Here is a 20949-nt window from a genome sequence, read left to right on the forward strand (position 1 = left end):
GGACATTGGATGTGTTGGAAATGAAATTTCTGAGGACTTTATGTGGTACGAGGTGGTTTGATCAAGTAGGGAAAGAGGAAGAGAGAGGTGTAGTAATAAGAAGAGTGTAAGTGAAGAGCTGAAGAGGACATGCTGAAGGGAATGAGCGAAGAAAGGTTGACAAAGAGGATATATGTGTCAGAGGTGGAGGGGATGAGGAGAATGGGAAGACCAAATTGGAAGTAGAAGGATGGAGTGATAAAGAATTGTAATGATTGGAGCTTGAACATGCAGGTGCATGAAAGGTGTGTACAGAATAGAGCAAACTGGAATGATGTGGTATACAGTGGGTGACTTACTATCAATGGACTGAACCAGGGAACGTGAAGCAGCTGAGGGAAACCATAGAGAGGTCTGTGGGGTTTGACTATGGAAAGGAGCTGTGGTTTTGGTGCACTGCATATGACAGATAAAGAGTGGATTTAAGCAAATGCTCACATCTATTTTTCAACCAACTGAAAAAAAAAAAGTCAAGACAGAAGTAGAGGGGCCAAAAAATGAAATAAAGAATTGTAGAGAGAAATGATAATCTTTGAAGAACATGAAATAAGTTTTGGAATGAGTGGAAGATCAAGTAAATGTGAGAATATAAAAAAAAATCATACGAAAAAGGGCAAACCCTTTGCTTGCTTTTAGGGTAGTGGTTCTTAAACCAAACAAGATCATCTTCATATGATTACATGACCTCTTAAACATACTAAAAACATATTTACAGACAGCATTAATTTTGCAAGTTGAAAAAAACAAATAAAGAGCCAAGATTCCTTTAAGGTACCCTGCACTCACCACAAGTTGCAAATTTCTCTGCAAAAGAAACTACCTAGTCAGAACCCACGCCTTACAGTATGTGAAAGCCCAATAATCCAATATCAACTGTTATCATGAACGAAAGGACAACAAACGTTTGAGGACATGTCTGACATCACTAGCATGAAAGTCAAGTTGTGAAAAGAAAGCATTAAGAGAATAAAATTTAACGAACTATGAAGTACTCTATATCTGTGTTGATGAATATGGCACGCATGTTTGGAAAAATATAAATCATAATTCATAATTTTATCTCAAATGTTTATCATGCAAGAACGAAGTTCATGTAAAGAATTATTTGTCTACGGAATATAAGCAAAATTTACAATAACCCCAGGGGTTGAGGAAGGATAGTACATCGAGCAAAGACAGGGGGGTCTTTGACTCAGAGCCAGGGATAGCTCCTTTCATGGCCTGAACTTGAATGGAGTGTGCATGTTTGTGAACTTGCAACTGACCATGAGCAAGTCATGTTCCTTCACTTGACTGAAGTTGTCTTAGTGATATTCTGAACCATGATCTTCCTGCAAATAACAGTACAGTGTGTGTGTGTGTGTGTGTGTGTGTAATGAACTTAACTTATGGTAAGAAATATTCCAGTCCTTGATTGACAGTTCATAGCCTTAACTCGACACGAGTATGTCTGTGCAATGTGCCACTGACCATTTTGAACGTTTTGTTCCTCGAGTTGATCGAAGCTGTCCAATTGATAATTATACGCAACTATGATTTCCCTACAAATAATCTTACATGAGACTTTGTGTGTGTGGGTGTGTGTGCAATGACCTTAACTTATGGCAAGAAATATTCCTGTCCATGGTTAACAGTAAGGGCGAACATTTGTAATATGAGTAAGAACAGAAAACACTTGCCCTAGTACAGCAATAACTGAAACACTTAAGAATGAAAATGAGTGAATGAGACTGCACGCAAGGCGTTGCTGACTATGGTTGATATAGGCAAATATTTAGAAAAAAAATAATCTGATAGCATCCATTGCTAAAGTCTCACCATCAACATAAGGGCCTGTGTGAGGATGTTCACGGACACGTAAAGACCTCCCTGGGTCAGATGCAGTGAGCAGGTCACGTACGCGCTCATTGTAGATCTCTACCAGGCTGGAAAGAACAAAAATTACGCATATAAAGTATTGCGAATTAGCTTCTTAACCAATCAATTAAGCAAGAAACCCTTATCATGCATAAACTTTGGTTGTCAGGCTGGAAACCATGTTATATTTTGCATTTTTTTTTTTTGTCGCAGTTATAGGCTTCAATATTTCATGAAATACCTGGAAACGTGAACAAGCAAAAAAAAACTGGAATTTTTTTTTCAAAATACAATGAGCCTTAACGGTAACTAATATCACATCTTTGAGCATTTCATAATTAACATACCATGACGATTCTTGTAACTGCACCTGAATAAACATTTACTCATGATTAACATATGATATTTCGCACCTGCACCTGATTAAAGATTACTCGCCAGTTCTGTCTGATTTGTTACTGACGGACAAAAAGAAAAGCAAAAGCAGCACTGAATATAGGTATTCATCACTTAAGATTGTAAAATATTTGTAAACAGTGGGATGAAAACCAATGAAAAGTTATTTACCAAAGCATAAACTAAGTTATTTTACGCCACATACCTCAGGGTCAGAGAGAAGTCCTGGGCACACAAATCATCAGGGCTGTACCTCTTCTGTAGCCGCGTCAGTAAACCCTGGCAGATCCGTGGCGCCAACCCCGGAGCTTCCTGTACAATGAAGGTAAAGTGTAATATTGCTACTTATATCTAAAAGTAAAGTGTAATATTGCTACTTATATCTAAAAGCAAAGTGTAATATTGCTACTTATATCTGAAAGTAAAGTGTAATATTGCTACTTATATCTAAAAGTAAAGTGTAATATTGCTACTTATATCTGAAAGTGTAATATTGCTAATCATATCTGAAAGCAAAGAGGAATATTGCTACTTATATCTGAAAGTAAAGTGTAATATTGCTACTTATATCTAAAAGTAAAGTGTAATATTGCTACTTATATCTGAAAGTGTAATATTGCTAATTATATCTGAAAGCAAAGAGGAATATTGCTACTTATATCTGAAAGTAAAGTGTAATATTGCTACTTACATCTGAAAGTAAAGAGTAATATTGCTACTTATATCTGAAAGTAAAGTGTAATACTGCTACTTATATCTGAAAGTAAAGTGTAATACTGCTACTTATATCTTATGCTCTCATGGTCACTACTTCTGAATCCAAATAATGACAGGGAAATCATCCGATCTCCAACACAATCTCATCTAAATTATGTACCATGGTTGAGTTGGTGATATATTATTAAGGTTTTGGCTGTCAAACACAGAAGTTAACATTTACATCATGCCAACCTGACACAATCCCAAGAACAGAGAAACTTAGAAATGGTAAGCTACACTACAAAGAAATAAATTTAAGCCGTGTCGATAATATGGTCAAGTCCTCACCAAGAAATATGGCCATACAAAGTATAACGACATACGTAATTGGTAATTTGTTAGACTGCCAAAATTGCAGTTCAACAGAGAAGCCTCGCCCTACAAAGTGTCAGGAATACTACGAACAACATACGTACGAACGAACATAAAACCTTGAGTTCAACATATGCATACACGTACGTGAACAAACATAATATTCATTCTTTACATGAAATTTTTTCTAGCAAGAAAGATCGGTTAACATCTGGAAATATATTCCTATTTGTCATAACATAAAGCTTAACCACTTTTTTTTCTATACAACTTATCACAGCGATCAATTTTAGTCTAACCTTTGTTGAGGTCTCATATTTTTTTCCTCGAAATATTTCAGTACACTATTCAATAATTGGTTTATCCTTTCATAAGTACCTTTCTGTATTAATGTACAGATACACATCCTTCATTTACTACTGAGAAACACAAATACTAACCACGTTATGTCTTCCTCCGTAAGTTCCACAAACACCAACCATATTTGCGTTTAAACAATTCTGAGGGATCGTGGACGTTATTCCCTTTCATCAAGCCGTTTTAGAAAATCACATCCCCTTACTTAATACGCAAGTTTCGTTGCTTTGGAAGACTCTTCTATCCCTTTAAAGCCTAGAGCTTAACTGCCACCTACAGCTCACACTATGCTACTTATTTGGGAAGACTGTTTGAGGCCACAGGCCTCCAGGTCACACCTTGTAGCTATCTACACGGTGAATTATTGAAGTTCTTCCTTAGCAGTCTATGGTATCTTTTTTTTTTATACTAGCAGGCAAAAGTTGAGTGAGTTTCTTCAGATTCCAAACGATTACAACACCATTCTCTCTGGTATATATGTATCTTCTAATTTCAGAGGTGAAATTTACGTTTTTCCTGATATGCAAACAGGCAATAATTTTCAATAGTACATGACGGAAACTGTGCTTTCCAAGATTTCATGTAACAAACTACGATATTACTCCTGCCTGCACTCACAATGTACATTTTAGTGCTTTCAGTCCCCACCAGCTTTGACTTTTGACAGAGTTAGGTTGCTATATATATGATCTTGACACATTTCTTAATATCAAGACAAAAAAAATAAGCTTGAGAAACTAAGTACTTTGAAATAAAATGATGTTTAGTCTCTTTTCTTAGATGTCTGCTAAACCCAGCCAGACATTTCTAAGTATGGTACAGTTGATCTCTTGGGCTAACTGAAGGTAAGGTTATCAGACGAAACTACATTTAAATCTCTTATATTTTTCGTTCTTGTTCTGGATTTGTTCATGTCACTTCTCCCATGATAAAAGATCTGAAACTCGATATCATTACACAGCATATTCTAAGTGATTTAGCTTACGCAGATATTTGATTTATTAAATCTTATTTACGTTCTCTTTCTCAATAATATTCTACCATTAGATTGTAACTCACTATCCGTCGTGACACTGTTAATCTGTATCGCTTATACTGTTTTCCCTTACTTATTGTGTTATATGTACTCTGGGTTTTTCCGAGTTTCTTTCTTACATACATGTAGTTCACGTTTTACATCTTATATCCAAGTTTTGTGACGATTTTTCTCTACTGTAGATTCTTGATGATGCCTCTGTGAAGGCGACAGTTATGACTGAAATAAAATGGATAATTTTGGCCCAAAACTCAGCGTATAGGAAGAACTGGCCCTGAATGTAGAGTTCTCTCTTGCTTAATGAGTTTTACTTCTCCTCTTCCTTGTTTATCATGTACTCACCTTTTTCATGGTAATCTCTTAATATACAGAAAAAAACCGCCCCAGCCACTTCCATGGAACCACATTTAAATACTAAATAACAACTCATATAACCATATAAAAATAACATTAGCCTCCATCTTCAAACGACCGTTGAAAAGCACTACAAACACCACCTTCATCTAGACCACTTGACCTTTATCGCAGCCATCATATAAAGCGACCTTTATGGCACATTACCCACTACACCCGGCCGGGTAAAATGTCATTCATTCCCGCCAGCCAAACAAGCGACACCCACACTGCACATGAGCGCGGGTCACACGCACGCCTCCTCCGCTCCTCAACCTGCTCCGTACCTTCTGGCCGAGGATGGTGTAGGTTTTCCCGGAGCCGGACTGGCCGTACGCCAGCATGCAGGCGTTGTAACCGTACAGTGTCGCCTCCTCCACCTCTCGCCCCAGTTCCCGGTACACCTGCAAGTGAAAATAACCCATATAATAGAATAACCATCATAACATATAAGAGTAATGCTGCATCTTTGGTAATACTGTAATTATAACATAAGGATAGCATTTATACCATAACTACAACACGTAAATAACCAGAAAGATAGGGCATTTATAACCGCAATAATGCAGTTATATCCTACTTTATATTTGTATCAACACGAGTTGTACTTCCATTTACAATTATCATCGAAAATGCTACAGAAAGTGTAATGGGATGAATTCAGACGAGAGTATGGAGGTAAAGAGAGCATATGGTTACTGTGATGATATACAAGCAGTGTTGATAAAAAAAGATAAAGAAAATGCCAATGAAAGGATCACATTCACGAACTACGTAGAATTAGAAGGATTAAGATACAAACGCACAGATGTAATGACGTAATGGGAAAATAATACAACCAAATGATAACTGGAATGAATAAGGAATAATGACGAAGTGGGTGTGCAGAGGAACTGTGAAGAAAAGAATGAGCATCAGAATAGTGATAAAAAAAAGTGACAGCGAATGACCATCTGCCAATGATGAAGGTGGTAACATTGAAACGGTTACAACCATCTGCGAATGATGAAGGTGGCAACATTGAAACGGTTACACATCACAAGTAAATAAAACTGTACTGTCTGTACTCAATGTTGTACGGTACTCCAGTGGTTAAGGAAAAAATACACTGGAGGCCAAGCAGAAAGGCCAACCCAGACACAATGATGACATCTGCAGGAATGTGACATATAAATCTTTAAGAAGTGAATCACTGCTGAAGAACAGCGTGGAACATTATTATCTCTTCTGCGCAGGAAATGAAGAAATACGATGTCTGTTCATAATGTTCTTGATTTGAAGCCCTAAAGAACAAATAATACAATAATAATAATAATAATAATAATAATAATAATAATAATAACAATAATAATAAGAATAATGATAATAATAATAAATAGATTCAGGGAGGTGTAGTCAGTCACATGATGCAAGTTACGAGCTAACAGCGAGGATGATCACCCTAGTTCTACACACAAGTGCCCTCGGTCGTTGAAGGAGAGGCAGATCTGCACAGTCACGGCAAACGAATACATTTCCAATGCAGAAGCAAGGACGAGGGTTCGGGCCCCCCTGATGACACCACAGCCCAACACATCCTATGCTGATGCGTTGAAAAAGAAACCCTCAGATATGTGACCAAGAATGCCAGACCGACCTTCCTCCTGTAGCAGACAACACCGACACTCCTGATGATGATGATGATGATGATGATGATGCTAATGATGATGATGATGATAATGATGACGATGATGATGATATTGGTGATGATGATAATGATGATGGTGATAATAATGATGATAATGACGATGATAATGAAAATGATGTAATGATGGTGGTGATAATGATAATAATAATGATGATGGTGATAATGATAATAATAATGGTGGTGATGATAATGATGATGGTGATAATGATGATGACAATGGTGGTGATGATGATGATGATAATGATATGATGATAATGATGTGGTGATGATGATAATGATGATGATGATAATGATGATGAATGATGATGATGATAATGTGTGATGATATGATGATATGATGATGAATGGTGGTGATGATGATAATGATGATGATGATAATGATGATGAAAATGATGATTATGATGATGATGAAAATGATGATTATGATGATGATGATGATGGTGATGATGAAAATGTCACGTCACGATTCCTTGCCTGACCTTGAACTATCAACACGAGACCAAGGACATCAACCTACGTTAAAGCTACGGGTTCTCACCACGTAACTGAAAAAAAAAGAAAAGAAAAGGGAAGAAAAGCAAGTTAGATTTAACCAAACTACGAAAAAAAAAGTAATGAACAAAATATGAACAAAGGGCGTACTTAAAGGCATGTGGTGGTGCCTCCGGCTCCATCATACAGACAGACAGACAAGTAGCATGATGAAATCTGAGCCATACACAAATGGTGCCACCGCGCCAGAGTCCGGGAAAGCTCACCCTGGGAAGTCTTTGGAATAAACGCGCTCCACCATCTGTGCTTCTCGCACAATACAGGCCATCTGTTGCTTGTCAGACATATCCAGGAATGGGTAATACTAGAAGCTTTATATGAAAGGGATGGCGATCATAATAGTTTGAGCCCAGACAAAAGTTACTTTGAATACTACTCCAGAAGCCGTCGCATGTAGAGTAAAATTCAATGTCATTTTGCTTTGTATGTAGTCCTGGCGCCAGCGCACTGCATGGTGATGAACTTAACTCACGATTCGATCAATTACCCCCCAAAAGTGAATTCTAGGAACCTTCAACGTTTACCATCAGCGTCAGTGAGGAAGTCTATAGATCTAAATTCGAATCTCTCTCTCTCTCTCTCTCTCTCTCTCTCTTCTGAACGATGGAAGTGCGGCTGGTATAGACGATCGGACAGGCTATGCGTCGGCGATAGATCTGTCAACGTGTTCTCCTCACATACTGACACCGAATGGGGTACATTTGACGACATCGTAGGAACAGACCACCTACCAATCTGCATTTCCTACACGTGCCACCACATCACGAACCTAAGTTGAGGAAAGCAGACTGGGCGTCATTCGCAGGGAACACCAACCTAGACATATCTGGAGAGGATAATGAGAGCTCTGTCATCTGTTCTTGATGCTACCTTGCTCACACGGGATATGGTGAATATTTTTCTTGGGAAGGATATATATATATATATATATATATATATATATATATATATATATATATATATATATATATATATATATATATATATATTATCCCTGGGGATAGGGGAGAAAGAATACTTCCCACGTATTCCCTGCGTATCGCAGAAGGCGGCTAAAAAGGGGAGGGAGCGGGGGGCTGGAAATCCTCCCCTCTCATTATTTTTTTTTTAATTTTCCAAAAGAAGGAACAGAGAACGAGGCCAGGTGAGGATATTCCCTCAGAGGCGCAGTCCTCTGTTCTTAACGCTACCTTGCTAACGCGGGAAATGGCGAATAGTATGAAAGAAAAAGATATATATACATATATATATATATATATATATATATATATATATATATATATATATATATAGATAGATAGATAGATAGATAGATAGATAGATAGATAGATAGATAGACAGATAGATAGGCTTGTGCGGAGGAGGGTGGATGTGTTGGAAATGAGATGTTTGAGGACAATATGTGGTGTGAGGTGGTTTGATCGAGTAAGGAATGAAAGGGTAAAAGAGATGTGTGGTAATGAAAAGAGTGTGGTTGAGAGAGCAGAAGAGGGTGTGTTGAAATGGTTTGGTCACATGGAGAGAATGAGTGAGGAAAGATTGACAAAGCGGATATATGTGTCAGAGGTGAAGGGAACAAGGAGAAGCTGGAGACCAAATTGGAGGTGGAAGGATGGAGTGAAAAAGATTTTCTGCGATCGGGGCCTGAACATACAGGAGAGTGAGAGGCGTGCAAGGAAATTGAGTGAATTTGAACGATGTGGTATACCGGGGTCGACGTGCTGTCAATGGATTGAACTAGGGCATGTGAAGCGTCTGGGGTAAACCATGGAAAGTTCTGTGGGGCCTGGATGTGGAAAGGGAGCTGCGGTTTCGGTGCATTACACATGACAGCTAGAGAGTGAGTGTGAACGAATGTGGCCTTTTTTGTCTTTTCCTAGCGCTACCTCGCTGGAGCTATTTCATGTGTGGCGGGGTGGCGACGACAATGGATGAAGGCAGCAAGTACGAATAATTACATACGTATATATGTATATGTCTGTGTATGTATATGTATGTATACGTTGAAATGTGTATGTATGTATATGCGAGTATGTGGGCGTTTATGTATATACATGTGCATGTGGGTGGGTTGGGCCATTCCTCGTCTGTTTCCTTGCGCTACCTCGCTAACGCAGGAGACGGCGATTAAGTATAACGAATAACACATATATATATATATATATATATATATATATATATATATATATATATATATATATGTATATATATATATAAACAGTTTTGAAGGCCGACGACGCATCTATTGGCAAGACAGCAAACAGCGCAAAGCACACAGACTGCCGCAAAGCGCTGAGAGAACACAGTAACAGGTAAAGGAGCTTCTCAAAAACAATCCCATCACATACAAAGAAGCGAGAGCCTAAGCAAGGAGAGCTATAAGAAAAACAAAAAGATTTTTAGCACAGCTATGTATCCACCATGAATCACTTCATCCGAGGTTTGGTCCACAATCAACAGAACTGACACAAAATATAGACGCCAAGACACACTCCCAACTAATCATACATAATCATTCCATAGACAACACCACTGGACATAGCTAATAATATCGGCCAACCTTTATCAAGTGCCAGCAGTTCAGGCAACTATGACCATCGGTTTTAACCCCACAAGCAGTTAACCGAACATAACAATATTGGTTTTGTTACAGAAGAACCTTGGATAAAGTACAATAAAAAAGAATTCATAGTAGGTATTAACAACTTGCCGTAAAATCCTGTACAGTCGCATTTCCCGGACCATCTAAGATAACCTATCCCATCACCATCCAAAACTTGGCAAAATACAATTCATCTACGTTACTGAATGTTATTAATGATATCTGGACCTACCAGTATTTTCCGAAGGCATGGCGCTCAGCCCATATCGTCCCCACCCCGTGAGAGAGGACGTCCCACGACCCCCAGATTCGTTTCGACCTACTACGCTGACTATATATAACTGCTTATGCTACGTCATGGAGGAAATAGTAAACAAAAGGCTTCTTTTCCTTGGAGTGGCAAGAAATCTGGTAAATGTGCAGCAACGTGGATTCTGTAACTACAGAAAATGAATCTTAAAAGTCCTCAAAAAATCTAAGTACACCGATTCTGATTATTAAAAAAAAAAAAAAAAAGGCCTATGACATGACTTGGGGAACTGGGGTCCATCCGAAACTGCATTTTCTAGGATTAAGCGGTAATCTGCTAACTTTTATCCATAATTCAACAACTGATACAACTGTTGCTGTCAAAACTTACATCCCCAAACGTTACATCCGGCACTTTCGTGCAGGAAAACAGAGTGCCACAAGGAAGTGTGCTACGCCCAACTCTTTTATGATCATGATATTCCCTCACCGGCATCCGTCCCTAGAAACCTTAAATACAGTGTCACTGTTTGGCAACGACTGTGCTGTGTGGCACTCAGCCAGAAATGCACAGTGTTCGGCTGGTAAGATTCAAGACGTTCTTAGATCCCTCCAAACAATGGGCCTTACAGCGGGGTTTTGTCTGTTCACCTGCTAAAAGTATCGGTGGAATTCTTACCAAAAAACAAAAAATCCCTAATTTACAAATAACTTTAGAAAACCATCCGATATCTTATGAAAATTTAGTAAAATGTTTGGGTTTACACTTCGAGAAAAGACTTCACTGGAAAACACAGATTCACCATTTCGTGAAAAAGTTTTAATAAAACTAAATATCCTATAATATTCAATAGCCAGCGGGGTGCCGACATACAATCTTATTAATGGCGTATAAGTCCTGATTAGGTTAAAATTAGACAATGGCCCACAGATATGTGCTTCAGGGAGCGAGTACACCTTGAGGAGGCTGGACATAATTTCAAACAAATGTCTAATAATGTGTCTTGGTGCTGTAGCATGCACGAAAATCACTAGAATGTAAGTGGAAGCAAATGTACCTTCCCTCCGATTTCGCCGAAAGCAGCTAAATTTTATGTACGGTACTACGACGGCCGGGAAAAAGAACATGACCCCACCCTGCTTGGTGCTCAGTCTTCCATCACACAGCATACCTCCTAGTTATCTGGGGAGCTGCACCCCTGCCCGTCAGACTTCACCTCCTACGGGTACGGGAAGGCATGGGTGTAGATATACGCTGATCAACTGGCGACGAAAAAGATAGCGCCTCGGGAACCATTAAACATCCGTCTCATCGACTGACTTCCCTCCGACAAACGTAATACGCCGGAGGAGGAGAAGGTCCACCAGCGATTTAGGGAATCAACTGAATTAACTGAATATTTTATGATTCTACTCACATCTACACCTACGGCTCCAAGACGGATGAATGTCTGGGCGCAACTGTGTAAATTCTTTCTTTCAAGAGACGAAACTGATCAGGATGATGTGATTTACAATAGGATATATAAAAATAATTCATGTATCATGTAGCGTTTAAAAAAAAAAAAAAATCTATCAATGTTCGAACATGTTTGTCTCTTCAATTCAAATTCCTGCTTCAAACCATTTAACTTATCTATCTTTTAGATTTAATTTATGACTATTTCAAAATAGGACAAGTAGGTACTTTAAACATGAGCTTATAACGACAAGAAGGGTTGCAGACCTAATGACCTTCCTCATGGGTCGCTGGCCGTTAAACCCAACAACAGCAGCAGCAGCAGCAGCAGCTGCACCATCGCTTATGACGTGGCACTACAGGGCCGTGGCTTCTCCTGTGCCACTGGGATAACATACAAAGCTCTGGCTGATCGATATAATTCCTCCTTGTCAGGGATGGTAGACAGTCTTCAGTTTACGAAAATTATCTCTTAATTCATCATATACGTTAATCCAAGCGCCTATTTCTCCTCAGTTATACTTTCGTAACATGAATAAAAGATCCTTAGGGTCAGTTTTGAGGAGACAAATGAGATGAGAACAGGCAGCCACATATATTACCAAATGAAAGGCTTAGATTGCACACGCCACGTAGCCTATCAGACAGCAGGAGGAATGAGAGTTGCCACACTGTATCCTACTGTTACCTTGATTCGTGTTCCCCAGACGATACTGCAACCTAATTTGTCACGAAATAAAAGAGATGGATTAATATCCGCTAATAAAAAGTATAATAAAAAGCAAATGAATACCGAATAAGTGAAAATATATCAGAATTAGTGAGAGAGAGATTCTGCGTCAGTGACAAATGATACCCTCTCATGCCAGATGGCCAGTGTGGAACCTTCTTTCCTTCCTCCTAGATCATGGCATAATTTCACCCTCATAATACTATTATATGACGAGTGTAGCGACAGACTATAGCAAAAAAAAAAAAAAAGGGGAAAAGGTCATATAACAGACTTAAAGATATTTTCTGTTGTAAACGAATCTTTGAAGGCAACTTTAAAAAGCTTGCTGAAAATATTTGGATCTACCGAAGTATTTGTGATTAACTATCCTCTTCATGTAAGCGTACCGGGAGAATGTACGGCACAGAGTGTAATCAATTCACAACCGTGTTTACAGTCAGATCAATATGCACTGAAACTTTGATGAGCAGCGAGGCTGTAAAGGCTACGTGGTCGTAATAGCCTCCTGGAACACTTATATCAACGAACCCTGGACTGAGAATAGAGAATGGCCCCCGATCAATCATTTCAAGTATACCACAAATTTGAGATTCATAAAAATTCAATTTCAAAAATATTCTTTTCGAAGATGTTTACATGAAATCTGGAAGAATGAGGTGGCTGAAGCCCGCTTAATTACATTACGAAATTACCCGTTAATTCCAGCGTCTGATAACTTATCTCTCTGAAGACTTATCCTGGTGATGGTAACCGTTCTTTTTGATGAATATTATGAGAGTATATCATGTGAGGCTCAACATCTTACCAAACTCAGCGCGGCTAGTACGAATCTCAATCCCACCAGAATATACTTATTCAACATCTAATACATCATCGTTTATCTTGCCTGCAGTGATATTCTCAATCCAATTCTCAATTCCTATCTGCATAATGAAAAAAAAAGAAAAATACTGAGACTATATAGATAACCTGCCAAGCTTCCTAAATGCCATAATATTAGAGCTGGAATGACATGATCTTAATATCTTTCCAAATCTTATTGCTTTTCCAGCCTAAGCGAAATAGCGTCAAAGTCGAACTGCCTCGTTATATATAATCTACTGAAACCGGTGCCTATCATTCGCAGGCAAGCCACGGAAAATTCTGTGGACTTCACGTCAGTATATTAAAAAGCAATTAGCGAAATTTGTGGAACTGCCTCATAAGTAAAAGTAAACATTTTCATCGCGTGTATTCTGGACATACACGACTTAAACATGAAACCATAATATATTTTGTTAATCTCTAAAGCTGCTTCCAAGTACCTGTATCTCACTGTGCACAAGGGCTTTCTCTCTTTGACCATCAAACTGGGTTATCTTAATCTGACTTGTGCCTATAATTTTATTCCTGGGAGATATTGTTCCGACTGGCGAAGATTAGGGCTTCCCGCCCAAAATGGGCGACGTCAATGTAATGTGTCAGAGACCAGCAGCGGGTTACATATATATATATATATATATATATATATATATATATATATATATATATATATATATATTAAAAAAGGGGGTGACTGTATTGCTGACTGGTTGGTAAGGTTATTTAATGTATGTATGATTCATGGTGAGGTGCCTGAGGATTGGCGAACTGCTTGCATAGTGCCATTGTACAAAGGCAAAGAGGATAAGAGTGAGTGCTCAAATTACAGAGGTATAAGTTTGTTGAGTATTCCTGGTAAATTATATGGGAGAGTATTGACTGAGAGGGTGAAGGCATGTACAGAGCATCAGATTGGGGAAGAGCAGTGTGGTTTCAGAAGTGGTAGAGGATGTGTGGATCAGGTGTTTGCTTTGAAGAATGTATGTGAGAAATACTTAGAAAAGCAAATGGATTTGTATGTAGCACTTATGGATCTGGAGAAGGCATATGATAGAGTTGATAGAGATGCTCTGTGGAAGGTACTAAGAATATATGGTGTGGGAGGCAAGTTGTTAGAAGCAGTGAAAAGTTTTTATCGAGGATGTAAGGCATGTGTACGTGTAGGAAGAGAGGAAAGTGATTGGTTCTCAGTGAATGTAGGTTTGCGGCAGGGTTGTGTGATGTCTCCATGGTTGTTTAATTTGTTTATGGATGGGGTTGTTAGGGAGGTGAATGCAAGAGTTTTGGAAAGAGGGGCAAGTATGCAGTCTGTTGGGGATGAGAGAGCTTGGGAAGTGAGTCAGTTGTTGTTCGCTGATGATACAACGCTGGTGGCTGATTCATGTGAGAAACTGCAGAAGCTGGTAAAGTGTGTGAAAGAAGAAAGTTAAGAGTAAATGTGAATAAGAGCAAGGTTATTAGGTACAGTAGGGTTGAGGGTCAAGTCAATTGGGAGGTAAATTTGAATGGAGAAAAACTGGAGGAAGTAAAGTGTTTTAGATATCTGGGAGTGGATCTGGCAGCGGATGGGACCATGGAAGCGGAAGTGAATCATAGGGTGGGGGAGGGAGCGAAAATCCCGGGAGCCTTGAAGAATGTGTGGAAGTCGAGAACATTATCTCGGAAAGCAAAAATGGGTATGTTTGAAGGAATAGTGGTTCCAACAATGCTGTATGGTTGCGAGGCGTGGGCTATGGATAGAGTTGTGCACAGGAGGGTGGATGTGCTGGAAATGAGATGTTTGAGGACAATATGTGGTGTGAGGTGGTTTGATCGAGTAAGTAATGTAAGGGTAAGGGAGATGTGTGGAAATAAAAAGAGCGTGGTTGAGAGAGCAGAAGAGGGTGTTTTGAAATGGTTTGGGCACATGGAGAGAATGAGTGAGGAAAGATTGACCAAGAGGATATATGTGTCGGAGGTGGAGGGAACGAGAAGTGGGAGACCAAATAGGAGGTGGAAAGATGGAGTGAAAAAGATTTTGAGTGATCGGGGCCTAAACATGCAGGAGGGTGAAAGGCGGGCAAGGAATAGAGTGAATTGGATCGATGTGGTATACCGGGGTCGACGTGCTGTCAATGGATTGAATCAGGGCATGTGAAGCGTCTGGGGTAAACCATGGAAAGTTCTGTGGGGCCTGGATGTGGAAAGGGAGCTGGGGTTTCGGGCATTATTACATGACAGCTAGAGACTGAGTGTGAACGAATGGGGCCTTTGTTGTCTTTTCCTAGCGCTACCTCGCACACATGATGGGGGAGGGGGATGTTATTCCATGTGCGGCGAGGTGGCGATGGGAATGAATAAAGGCAGACAGTATGAATCATGTACATGTGTATATATGTATATGTCTGTGTGTATACATATGTGTACATTAAGATGTATAGGTATGTACATTTACGTGTGTGGACGTGTATGTATATACATGTGTATGGGGGTGGGTTGGGCCATTTCTTTCGTCTGTTTCCTTGCGCTACCTCGCAAACGCGGGAGACAGCGACAAAGCAAAATAGTAATAATAATAATAATAATAATAATAATAATAATATATATATATATATATATATATATATATATATATATATATATATATATATATATATATACATATATATATATATATATATATATATATATATATATATATATATATATATATATATATACACACACATATATTGAAATGAACGCTGTATATCTTTTATATAACTTGAAAAAGACGTCAGTTTCCTCGTTTAAATAATGAAATATAACACAAGTGACAGGAAACGGAGGCAGTCCCCTGACCTTCAAGGAGAGGCACGATAAATAGTCATGATTTTTGCGCTAAAATCCCGAGAGAATCCGTATGACCAGAATGAAGTATACGCCATGTGTGAGGAATATTTCTATAAATGTATTAGAGGGGAGTATACATGTGTGAGGAATGTATTTCATTTATTCATTTTGCTTTGTCGCTGTCTCCCGCGTTAGCGAGGTAGCGCAAGGAAACAGACGAAAGAATGGCCCAACCCACCCACATACACATGTATATACATACACGTCCACACACGCAAATATACATACCTATACATCTCAATGTACACATATATATATACACACACAGACATACATATATATATACACATGTACATAATTCATACTGTCTGCCTTTATTTGTTCCCATCGCCACCCCACCATACATGGAATAACATCCCCCTCCCCCCTCATGTGTGCGAGGTAGCGCTAGGAAAAGACACCAAAGGCCTCATTCGTTCACACTCAGTCTCTAGCTGTCATGTAATAATGCACCGAAACCACAGCTCCCTTTCCACATCCAGGCCCCACAGAACTTTCCATGGTTTACCCCAGACGCTTCACATGCCCTGGTTCAATCCATTGACAGCACGTCGACCCCGGTATACCACATCGTTCCAATTCACTCTATTCCTTGCACGCCTTTCACCCTCCTGCATGTTTAGGCCCCGATCACTCAAAACCTTTTTCACTCCATCTTTCCACCTCCAATTTGGTCTCCCACTTCTCGTTCCCTCCACCTCTGACACATATATCCTCTCTGTCAATCTTTCCTCACTCATTCTCTCCATGTGACCAAACCATTTCAAAACACCCTCTTCTGCTCTCTCAACCACACTCTTTTTATTTCCACACATCTCTCTTACCCTTACATTACTTACTCGATCAAACCACCTCACACCACATATTGTCCTCAAACATCTCATTTCCAGCACATCCACCCTCCTGCGCACAACTCTATCCATAGCCCACGCCTCGCAACCATACAACATTGTTGGACCACTATTCCTTCAAACATACCTATTTTTGCTTTCCGAGATAATGTTCTCGACTTCCACACATTCTTCAACGCTTCCAGAATTTTCGCCCCCTCCCCCACCCTATGATTCACTTGCGCTTCCATGGTTCCATCCGCTGCCAGATCCACTCCCAGATATCTAAAACACTTTACTTCCTCCAGCTCTTCTCCATTCAAACTTACCTCCCGATTGACTTGACCCTCAACCCTACTGTACCTAATAACCTTGCTCTTATTCACATTTACTCTTAACTTTCCTCTTTCACACACTTTACCAAACTCAGTCACCAGCTTCTGCAGTGAGGAATATTCTTGTAAATATATTAGGGTTAAGCATACACCATGTGTGGGGAACATTCCAGTAAGTATACTAGAGGGAAGTATACACCATGTGATGAATATTCTTGTAAATATGTTAGAAGGAAGCATACCTCGCGTGGGGAATATTCTAGTCAATATATAAAAAGGAAGCATACACAATGTGGGGAATATTCTTGTACATACAATAAGGAGAAAGTATAAACCATGTGTGGGGCTTTATCTTATCAATATCTTAGGTTTCACAGATCAAGTATAAGGAATATTCTTGTTAGTAAAAAGAAACACACCAAATATGAGGAATATTCTTGTAAATAAAAGGAAGCATACACCAAATGTGGGGAATATTCTTGTAAATGGATAAGAGGGAAGCATACTTCGTATGGAGAATATTCTTGTAAATATATTAGGAGGTATAAACCATGTGTGGGAAATATTCTTGTAAATATATCAGGAGGTATAAACCATGTGTGGGAAATATTCTTGTAAATATATCAGGAGGTATAAACCATGTGTGGGAAATATTCTTATACGTAAATCAGAAGAAAGAATACAACATACGTTGTGAATATTTTTGTAAATATATTCGAGAGAAGTATGCATCATGTGTGGGGAATATTCTTTTGAGTACACAAAATATCAATCGCGATGAACACAACCAGGAACTTGTTCACTTTCCCTGTTCTTTCATGGAAACTGAGGAATCATGCGATTTCTTTTCTGGTTATTTCCGCGAATTCTCTTCGGTTTAAAAGACGACTACATACCAAAACATCGTCCGTCACTCCGCCTCTGATATGAAATGTATTAAAAGTTGTCATTCTCGATGCAATTCCCATTATTGTTTCTCATCAGTCTATCCATCACATTCTTCCCAGCAGTGTCAAATTCTCCTGAGTGGCACTCTTAAGCATATGCTTCTGACCCCACAATACCAACGTTACTGATCTCTTTTTGGTCCATAATGATAGTCCTATACTTAACCAGTCCTATTCTCTTAGAAATCTCTTGGCTTTGTTAAATCCTGAATCAGATATTAGCTTATACTTTGTACTGATCAAACAACAAATGCCTAAACCGATCTTTTTTTTTTTTTGTCATAGAATAATAACATCAAAATAATTTACTTCAGTAAAAGTGGTTCATGTCTAAACATTAGATACACGTTGTACGAACGCTCCCTTGCATCAACACGAGTGAACATAATGTACACATATACGTTTCTCACTTTAAAAACTTCATAGCTTCTACTGTATTAGGAAAAACAGGTAACTGGAGCGATCACTGAAATTGTAGACATTTTCCATGTATCATGATTTGTTTCACTGCAAATAGCGGGGTCCCCGAGCTGAGTAGAGGCTGAATCACGCGAGCTTTCCCGACCCTACCCCACCAAGCCAGGGGAGGGCCTTCCTCCACTGGCCAACAGACTCCTCTTCCCTCGCTGGCGCCTTGCTTTTGACGCTATCAATCGTACAAGACGCCTTCCATTATTACGCTAAGTGACGCACCCAGGCTCTTGGATCTTGTACAGAAATAGCTGATGTAATAGCTACACAAAATCCCTCCCCAAAGATAGCCAGTGCAAGCAAGGTGGGTCATGGAGGACGATATATATTTACAGTACAACAGCCTGCGTCGCCTAGTATAACGAGGTCACGGTGCATGTGGGCCAACAAGCTTATTTTTTTTAATGATTTTTTTTCTCTATCAATAAGCTAGTAGTGCCATCATAAGCTTTTGAGTTATCAAAATGCTGGCTGCTTGTTCCCTGGTCACTTCACCACACAGGAACAGTGGCTACATCCCAACAAAGTAAACATAGTCTACAACAGTGAAACATGAGTATACACAACCTATACATGAGACTAAAATGATTCGGTGAAGACAGATATAACAAATTATAATGATCATTTGTGTTTACAGCTGATTATAGAAAAGTGAGACTGCAGACACACATATTACTTCAAGAGAGTAACACAAAGTAAGTTTGTTAGGAGTGAAACGACATACTTTAATTACCTCTTTGTGGTGCACAGGGAGGAAGATGTAAGCTCGAGGCTCACTCCCCCACGTCTTGAACCTTCTCTACCGTCATACATGTCAAAACTTCTGTATACTATCCACATTCACAGTGACATTATTTTATTACATTCATCCACTACCCATATTATAAAAGTATTTTTTTTTTCACGCCTTTTCTAACAATTTTCTTGCTTAGTTTCACAATATGTCGTCCGACAGTTGTCTTTCAAACAAGTGGTCACGGTTGATATACACAATATGGGCGGGAAACTTAAAGTTTATGTTCACGTGATCCCTACCTTTTCTTTCTTTCGTGGGGAACAACTTCATGACCTCTGACCTCTCACTGTAACTCAGATCCCTTGACTTTGGTGCCACCTTTGCTGTCTTCCTCTAGACCTTCGCTAATTCCTTGTGTTTCTTTAGGTCACGGTGATCAAACTACAGAGGGATATCTTAGTTTTGCCCTGGTATAGGACGTGAAGTTTTTGTATATTTCCTTCTCTATGTACATGAATCCATTTTTTTGTTCTGTCAGGCGACAGTTCGTCATCTTTACAGTTCTCAAACACTGGCACAACAGGGACAAGTTCAAGGTTACGCTAAATTAAGCTCAATATCAGTCTAACAAGCTTAAAAGTCACAACGAATCAAGCTTATTCTCATACAAGGTCAACCTGATGATCCCACGAAATAGCTGCTGTGGATCAGTCATCATACAAGGTATACGGAGCCCCAAGTCACATAAGTTTCAGAGCCATTTTACAAGTATAAGTTCACTGCAGCAAAGATCCAAGCGAGCAGTGGGGCACAGATTCAAGCTAACAGTGGGTCACATATTCAAGTTAAGAGAGGGGCAAAGATTCAAGCTAACAGAGCACACAGAGCAAAGCTTAAGATTACATCTAGGTCAAGTACAAGGTCACGCCGAATCAGACTTAAGGTCACACTAAGTGAAGCTTAAAGGCGGATTGGTTAAAGCTTAAAGTCATACTGATTCATGTTAGGCCGCATGGAGTCAACTTAAGGACCCAATGAGTCAAAAAAAGGTCACACTTCTGCCTTCGAAATCGAGGACAAACGAGGTCAAACTTAAGGAGGGAAGAAGTCAAGCTTACGTGAAGTCAGTTTAATAAAGGTCAAACTTAACGCTCTTGAGCACGACGGTACGACCCATGGGGAAATGCGTGCTCAGGGGGTCGTATCGTCGTGGTCAAGGGTCGTACCGTCGTGGTCGTATCGTCGTAGTCAAGGGTCGTATCGTCGTGGTCAAGGATCGTATCGTCGTGGTCAAGGGTCGTATCGTCGTACTCAAGGCGGTTAACGCGAGGGACGAGGTCATGCAGACATATCCTTACGCGAGTCAGGGTGACTGTGCCGCGTTAACAAGCAGTCCGTCTCTAAAGGTACTAAAAGGTCAAACTCAGAGTCACACGGGGTCAAAGCCAAGGGCACATAAGGTCGTGA

At 39.5% G+C, this 20949-nt stretch overlaps 1 protein-coding gene across 1 annotated transcript in view; it reads right to left on the minus strand.

Annotated features, from left to right (window-relative positions):
- Nucleotides 1-20949, minus strand: part of LOC139754646 (uncharacterized) — a 333848-nt gene that overhangs the window by 84153 nt on the left and 228746 nt on the right. Inside the window, exons 4-6 of the mRNA XM_071672166.1 lie at nt 5437-5553; nt 2498-2604; nt 1858-1964 (exon numbers count right to left, since the gene is read on the minus strand). Of these exons, the coding sequence (XP_071528267.1) occupies nt 1858-1964; nt 2498-2604; nt 5437-5553 (331 nt within the window). The remainder of the gene's footprint in view (nt 1-1857; nt 1965-2497; nt 2605-5436; nt 5554-20949) is intronic.

The sequence above is a fragment of the Panulirus ornatus genome, chromosome 17 (genome assembly GCF_036320965.1).
Source record: "Panulirus ornatus isolate Po-2019 chromosome 17, ASM3632096v1, whole genome shotgun sequence".
NCBI lineage: Eukaryota > Metazoa > Arthropoda > Malacostraca > Decapoda > Palinuridae > Panulirus > Panulirus ornatus.